Genomic DNA, 8,277 nt, shown 5'->3' on the forward strand with positions numbered 1-8,277 from the left:
AACATATTGAATACCTTTTGAAGTTGTTTCAACGACTAAGGAAATATCAGCTTCGCTTGAATCCTAACAAATGTACTTTTGGGGTTAGATCTAGAAAACTCTTGGGTTTCATTGTCAGCCAAAGAGGTATTGAAGTAGATCCCGACAAAGTCAGAGCTATTCAAGAGATGCCTGCACCAAAAACTGAAAAGCAAGTAAGAGGATTTCTCGGACGATTGAACTACATCTCCAGATTTATCTCTCAAATGACTGCTACTTGTGGGCCGATTTTCAAGCTTCTCCCCAAAGATCAAGGGGTTGTATGGACTGAAGATTGCCAGAAAGCGTTCGACAGTATCAAAGAGTACCTGTTAGAACCACCAATATTGATTCCTCCAGTTGAAGGAAGACCATTAATCATGTACCTTACTGTGTTGGAAGAATCCATGGGTTGTATGCTTGGACAACAAGATGAAACCGGTAAGAAAGAACATGCCATCTATTACTTGAGTAAGAAATTCACAGACTGTGAGTCTCGTTACTCCATGCTCGAAAAAACGTGTTGTGCTTTGGCTTGGGCTTCAAAACGTCTCCGCCAATACATGATCAACAATACTACTTGGTTAATCTCCAAAATGGATCCGATCAAGTATGTCTTTGAAAAGCCTGCCTTAACAGGAAGGATTGCCCGATGGCAAATGCTGTTATCCGAATATGACATTGAATACCGTGCTCAAAAAGCGGTCAAAGGAAGCATTCTCGCCGATCACTTGGCGCATCAACCAATCAATGAATATCAATCTCTCAAGTTTGACTTTCCTGATGAAGATGTCTTGTACTTGAAGATGAAAGATTGTGACGAACCGTTACCTGAAGAAGGTCCTGAGCCTGGATCAAGATGGGGCCTAATTTTCGATGGAGCAGTAAACGCTTTTGGCAATGGAATTGGGGCAATCATCATCACTCCCAAGGGTACTCATATCCCATTCTCCGCCAGATTGCTATTTGATTGCACCAACAACATCGCAGAATATGAAGCTTGTATCATGGGTCTCGAAGAAGCCATTGACTTAAGGATCAAGATCCTCGACATATATGGAGATTCAGCCCTCGTGATCAACCAAATTAAAGACAAATGGGAAACTTATCACCCTGGCTTGATTCCTTACAGAGATTATGCAAGACGTCTGTTGACTTTCTTCAACAAGGTTGAATTCCATCATATACCTCGAGATCAGAATCGAATGGCAGACGCCCTGGCTACTCTATCTTCCATGTTCAAAGTCAATCACTGGAACGATATGCCTACAGTCAGAATCACGCGCCTTGAAAGGCCTGCCTATGTGTTTGCAACTGAAGCAGTCATCGATGATAAACCGTGGTTCCACGACATCAAGCGCTTCCTTCAAACTCAAGAGTACCCGCTTGGGGCATCAAACAAAGATAAGAAAACTCTAAGGAGACTTTCTGGCAGTTTCTTCCTGAACGGGGATGTGCTATACAAAAGAAACTTCGACATGGTTTTGCTCAGATGCGTGGACAGACACGAAGCAGACATGTTAATGCATGAAGTGCATGAAGGGTCCTTTGGAACTCATTCAAACGGGCATGCAATGTCCAAGAAGATCTTAAGGGCAGGATACTATTGGTTGACAATGGAATCTGATTGTTGTAAACACGTGAAGAGATGTCACAAGTGCCAGATCTACGCAGATAAGATCCATGTGCCACCGACTCTACTCAACGTTCTCTCATCTCCATGGCCTTTCTCCATGTGGGGTATCGACATGATTGGAATGATCGAACCGAAAGCTTCAAACGGTCATCGTTTCATCTTGGTAGCCATTGATTACTTCACCAAATGGGTCGAAGCAGCATCTTATGCCAATGTTACAAGACAAGTGGTTGTGAGGTTCATCAAGAATAACATCATTTGCCGATATGGTATTCCCAGCAAGATCATTACTGACAATGGTTCAAACTTGAACAACAAGATGATGAAAGAATTATGTGAGGAATTCAAGATTGAGCATCATAACTCTTCTCCTTACAGACCAAAAATGAACGGCGCCGTCGAAGCCGCCAACAAGAACATTAAGAAGATCGTCCAGAAAATGGTCGTCACTTACAAAGACTGGCATGAAATGCTGCCATTTGCTTTACATGGGTACCGTACTTCAGTGCGTACTTCAATAGGGGCAACTCCCTTTTCTCTAGTATACGGCATGGAAGCTGTGCTCCCCGTAGAAGTTGAAATCCCATCAATGAGAGTCCTCATGGAGACTAAGTTATCAGAGGCTGAATGGTGTCAAAACAGATACGATCAGTTGAACTTAATCGAAGAAAAACGTATGACTGCTCTATGCCATGGACAGTTATACCAAGCAAGGATGAAACAAGCTTTCAACAAAAAGGTTCGACCTCGTGAATTTCAAGAAGGCGACCTCGTGCTTAAAAAGATCTTGTCTTTTCAACCAGATTCTAGGGGCAAATGGTCTCCTAATTACGAAGGCCCGTATGTTGTCAAAAGAACATTTTCTGGCGGCGCCATGACTCTTGCAACCATGGATGGTGATGAACTCCCGTATCCTGTGAATGCTGATGCAGTCAAGAAATACTTTGTCTAAAAAATACAAAAAGAACAGCTCGGTAAGTCGAAAACCCGCAAAGGGCGACTTAGGCAAAAATGAGCGTCTCGGTGGACTGAAAACCCGAAAGGGCGGTCCAGGCAAAAATTAGAGACAATAAACAGAAAAAATTCATCCTGGTAGATTAAAAACCTGAAAGGGCAATCTAGGCAAAAATTAAGGAATTATGACAAAGTAACTGCATCAGTCCGTACTTCGTCACCTGAGGAGTCTTCTTCATCAAAGGATCTTCAAACAAATCATCGCCAATCTGAAGCAACAAGCACAGTTGGAACTCAAAGTTGTTAAGGGAATAGTGGTTATTGCTTTCAATGTAGCCTTTTCCGCATAATTACCATTTCCAACTTTTGTAAATACTCCATGGAATCACGCCTTTAGCTGATTACCATCCTATTAAATAAATTTGAGCCTTGTGCCCATTTGTTTGCAATCTTTAATTTCTTTCAGCTTGCAAAATGACGCTTTAATTGTGTTATTCACTTTTGAAACAAAAAAGAAAAAAAAGTTTTAAATGAATTTACTTCCCTTTTTCTTTCAGCTTGGATGGAAAATTTCTGATGTTCCATGTCAGAGTTATGGCTGGTCAAAGTTTAGTTGACTTTCTCCTATGAAAACCCTAGTTTAGAAACTTTTTGAATTTGTTGATTTCTGATCTTTCCTTGATGAACCATGACCAATCCTTGGTAAAATGGTGAATGATACTTCAAAATGAGGATTTGACAAAAAATCAGGAGTTTTGACTGTACTTTGACCACATTTGACTTTTAGGTCAGACTAGTCGACTGTTGACCTTCTGAGCAACTGAGTGATCAACTCTTTGAATTGAGACCTGAATTTTGTCATGGAGGTAGTTTGAAACATCATAAACCATATGAGGTACCTTGGAGTCTTTGGTTCATTGATTTTCCTTTCAGAACAACAAAACCCTAAATCTTTGAGCCTTGTTTAGGAGAGGGTCTCTTTGAGCTTTATACCTTGATTTGAATTTGTTAGGAAAAATAAGATGGGCATATTTTGGGGTATGACACTTGGGCATTTCAACGAGACACCTCTTTCATGGGCATTCCAATACTAATTCGGTCCCTTTTGCGAACCAATGGCTCATGATACCATTTGTTGGGGGAGTTTTTCACTAGAGAGCATTAATAATAGTGTTGGACTAGGCATCTTTTTGAGATACACATCACTTATCCACCTAAAACCTTAAGGTGATAGGTGAGTGGGTTCTCCCACTTATAAATGTCAAGTCACCACATTCCTATTCAATGTGAGACTATTTCTCCACTTACTCACATTTGCATTATTATTCTAACAAAAAAAACTACACAGCATTTTATAAAAAAATTGATTACATATTATTAAGAAATAGAACGCACCATTTTTTTACAAATACTTAATTTCGAATATGCATATCCGAATAAACCTTTTTCTTTAATAAAAAGGGATATTTTTGGATATGCATCTCCGAATAAACCTTATTTTTTACCAAAAAAAATGTATTTTCGGATATGCATATCCGAAAAGTTTTCTGTTGTGTTTTTTCTTTAAACTTAGTATTGGATGTATCTGGATACGCACGCCTAGTATCCATACAGCAGCAATAGAACAAATATGTAAATATCAACAATTTTCCTATTGAGAAAAACAATTGGAAAATAGAAAGTGATAAAAATAAAATAATAAAAAAACTTGAAAATATAACTAAAAATCAAATTTAGTGTCTATAAATTTTTCTTATTTTTCTCGAAAATATGAAATGGAAAATAAATTAAATAAAATAGAAAACCAGGGAATTTAGGGTTTTAAGGGTCCCTGTAACTTTTCTTATGAATTGGCACTCAGAGTCGATTTTTCAAAAAATTGAGTTTTTTATGTTAGATCGCGTAAAGTCCAGAAATGCGGGAACGCAAAGGCCAAAACACGAGGATACAAATCCTATGACTCTAATATTGATTTAAATCGACAGAGAGTCCCTGACAACGGTGTCAATTTCAATGGAAATGCGTAGTAAATAGGTTCAAATAACAAACTGAACTATATACGAAAATTTTGGAGATACATCTCTGAATTTTTTTGAGGTTAATCCGGAAATGCATCTCCGAACTAAGTTTTGGAAAAGAATGAAATTTTGTGTGTTTAGAGATGTATCTCCGAATTCACCCAAAGATATTTTAGAATTTTCAGATGTATACCCCACCGAGTAAGAGTGCAATGAGAAATACTAAATATGTGAAAGTGATTAGCAATGATGGTCTAAAAATAAATTTAAAACCTGACCCAACATACCCTAAATCAGAGTGTAGGATGGGCTAAAATGTTAAGAGACTAAATATGCAATTGATTTGAAGAAAATCGGTGTGATCCAACTGATTCACCATTTAAATCAATTAATCAGTGAATTTGTTTGAATCGGGACGTTGTACTTGTTTTATTTACACATTTTTTAAGGAGTGAAAAAAATTCAAAGTTGAAATATCATCTCCTCACTCAAATTTCATTTTAAAATATGAAACTTTCATAATTTAAAATTTTACCTCTCATCCATAAATTTATTTCAAACATTCAATAGGTCTAATTATTGTTATTAGTGTTGAATTTACTCTTTTCATTTGCATTATTGTTATTCAATTTTAATGTTAATTTTTTTTCTTTACATTTTGTATTTGTCAATTGATTTGGATCATATTGGTATAAGTTAATGACTAATTATTTAGTTTTTATTTGATGTTAAGGCTTACGCGCAAATCCTATTAACTAAAGTCACATGTCATCCAATCGTTAGTTGGTTCAGTGATGATTGGCGCTGAACTTGGTAGGGAGAACCACGGTTCGTTCCCCCGCAACTGCGATCGGGAGGGGGTTGGAACCACTTGATGCCAGAACTGACCCCCGAACCGGACTAAACCGGTGGTGATAAACCAAAAAAAAAGAAGTCACATGCCAATTTAATGTGTTAAAAGAAATATTCTGATTATGCCAATTTCATGACAATTTACCATATAGAAATATTACAGGTTAAAAAGGAAATTGTGTAAATTCAACCAATAAGCACCATTGTTTTTCAAAGACTAACATGAAGTCGAAGTTAGCATGACAAACATGTGAGATCGGTAACACTAAAACTTGTCACGTTATATTTTCACAGTATTGTATACAATTAATTGTATAATCACTCAATCTTTTTGTTCTCTATTGCATCATATTCTAAATGTCTTTATATCAATTGTGATGTAAAGGACATAAAACCATTTTTGAATTATCCCATATGATTGGGCTTGAAAACCACGTTAACAGTGATAAAGATAAAATACATATTATCAACAGGTGACCTGCAGGATGCCCGCAGAAGGCCAAAACAGCTCTAAGACAGTCCGTAATAGACCGAAATGAAAATGTGAACAGCATGAAGCAGGCCAAAACAACATTGTGAATAGGCCCAACATAAACATTACACAAGATGCATGGATATAAAATTAAACAGTATAATGGAACAAATGTAAAGGAAACCAAAAAAATGTAGCACTGATATAAAATTAAACAGCAGTATAATGAAACCAATTGTAAAGGAAACCAAAAAAATGTAGAACTAATTGTGCTCAGCCAGCCCTATTCCAAATCAATTTTAGCAAGCACCTTATAACTTCATCAATACACTGTTTCAAACATTTCTAATCATAATTCCATTAGTTGTGTCCTTATTTTTGTTCAAAACTTTCCCCGAACTTCAGCAAAGCTGGAGCAATTATCTATTTCTAATGATGGATTTGATGAAATAATTGAGATAACCGCATCAACATTCACTTTATCACAACATCTCAAATAGATCTTCTTGAGTTGCCTGCATTTTTGAACCACGTGCATCACTCCCTTTTCTGTGACATATTTACAACTTATGAGTAATAGTTGCAAAAGCCCACAACAACTCTTTGAGATCTCATAGAGTGTTTCATCATTAACACTTGTGCCAGACAAGTTCAACACCTTTAATTGAAGAGCTACAAAATTCATTTTAATTCGTCTCACTTCTACACAATTGGTCAAGTGCAGATGTCTAACCTTACAACACCTACTTAAAACTTGACAAATACTTTTTTCAGATATGTTACCGCAATAACTCAAATCAAGAAGCTGCAAATTGGGGAAAATGGAAGCAAGCAATATGATGATCTCATCGTTTATAAATAAATTGCCAGCAAAATGTAGAAACTTTAATCGAGGGTTGACATCAAAATCTCTAAAAGCATGTGCATTTTCTACACTCTCACTCTTATTATATAAGAATTCTATTTTGATCTCCTCAAGTGAGTGACAATTCATAATGATTGCAAACAAAGATGATTCTGTGAGTTTGGAACATTCACTAAGGTTTATAGATACCATAAAAGGTAGAAGCAAAGACAACTCAAAAATATGATGATTATTAAGAAAATGAACACCTTGAAGACCCAAATGTTGTATCCTGTGACACTTAGATAATAAACAGTAAATTCCAGGATAACTATAGTCGATACAGTGTTCAAGAACAAAAGTCTTCAAAGGAAGACCTTCTCTTGCAATAGAGTAAAGCAAATCATCCGATATTTGCGAATCCGAGAACGTGAGAGAATTCAAACCCTTCAAACTCACGAAAGAATCAATGTAATGTGATGAAACATAGCTTGCATCATTCAGCTCAATTTCAAAAATAAGTAAAGACTTCAATGTTGTTCTGTCACGGAGAGCGAAAGCAATGTCTGCATATAGATCAGGGTTGCAGTTGCAGAAATAGAGGTCAAGGGAATTAAGGTTAGAGAATCTATCAAAGAAACATGGGAGATAACAAAGACGTGGATGAAAAATTGTGAAAGAGAATATGCTACGGTTAACGATGGAGAGAAATCGTTTTGAGACGAGAGATAGTGAATTGAAGTAGAGTTTGTTTTTGTCTTCAGTATTGTTAATGACATCGACCGGCCTGATGAGGAATGAGAAGACATGCTCCCAGCATTCATCTGGTAAGTAAAATTCACTTTCAAGTGATTCTTGTTGTTGCGGTTGTTGTGAAGATTTGATACAAGATCTCTTCTTCTTTTTCATAGCAAGGACAGAAGGCGATAGTGGTCGAGAAGATCTCTTCTTCTTCGTCATCTTCATCATGGTGAGGAGGAAGAGTGAATTCATATTCACGACGTCAAGCTGAATGAATGATTATAGAATACTGATACTGGTGCCGTCTCTTATTTAAAGAATAAGGATTAGGTTAAGTAACAAACAAAATAACCAATTATTGGTTAATTAAATTATCATTCAACCTAATCTTTTAAATCAGATAATAATTTTAAAATGCTAATTAATTATTATGTATATTTAAATCTTTTATCTTTTCAATAAATTCCTAAAAGTAAAACAAAAACTCGGATAAAGAGTTGGCATATTTGTTTTAGCTTTAAATAAAGGATTTTTTTTTTTTTGAAAATAAATTTTACAATATTATATTTCAAAAAATTACAATTTTCTTATATTCAATTTTTTTAAAATACTAATTTTAAATCCGATAATATAGATATACATTATTAAAGAGCAAAATCTAGTCAAAATCATAATTTTTTAAAATATTATATTTTAAAGATGATTTTTATGAAAATCTATTTGAAATAACTTTAAAATTAAG

The 8,277-nt window shown here is 35.7% G+C and overlaps 1 protein-coding gene across 1 annotated transcript; it reads right to left on the bottom strand.

The window, feature by feature from the left end:
* Positions 1–6,332: 6,332 nt before the first annotated feature.
* On the bottom strand, positions 6,333–7,754 carry LOC131640654 (uncharacterized). Its single transcript, XM_058911034.1, has one exon. It carries the CDS (start codon positions 7,752–7,754, stop codon positions 6,333–6,335), a length of 1,422 nt encoding a protein of 473 aa, XP_058767017.1.
* Positions 7,755–8,277: the final 523 nt, after the last annotated feature.

The sequence above is a fragment of the Vicia villosa genome, unplaced genomic scaffold (assembly GCF_029867415.1).
Source record: "Vicia villosa cultivar HV-30 ecotype Madison, WI unplaced genomic scaffold, Vvil1.0 ctg.003254F_1_1, whole genome shotgun sequence".
NCBI classification, from domain to species: domain Eukaryota; kingdom Viridiplantae; phylum Streptophyta; class Magnoliopsida; order Fabales; family Fabaceae; genus Vicia; species Vicia villosa.

Bases quoted from the DNA above. Each gene is read 5' to 3' on its own strand.
- LOC131640654 (XM_058911034.1), bottom strand. From the start codon at position 7,754: ATGACGAAGAAGAAGAGATCTTCTCGACCACTATCGCCTTCTGTCCTT.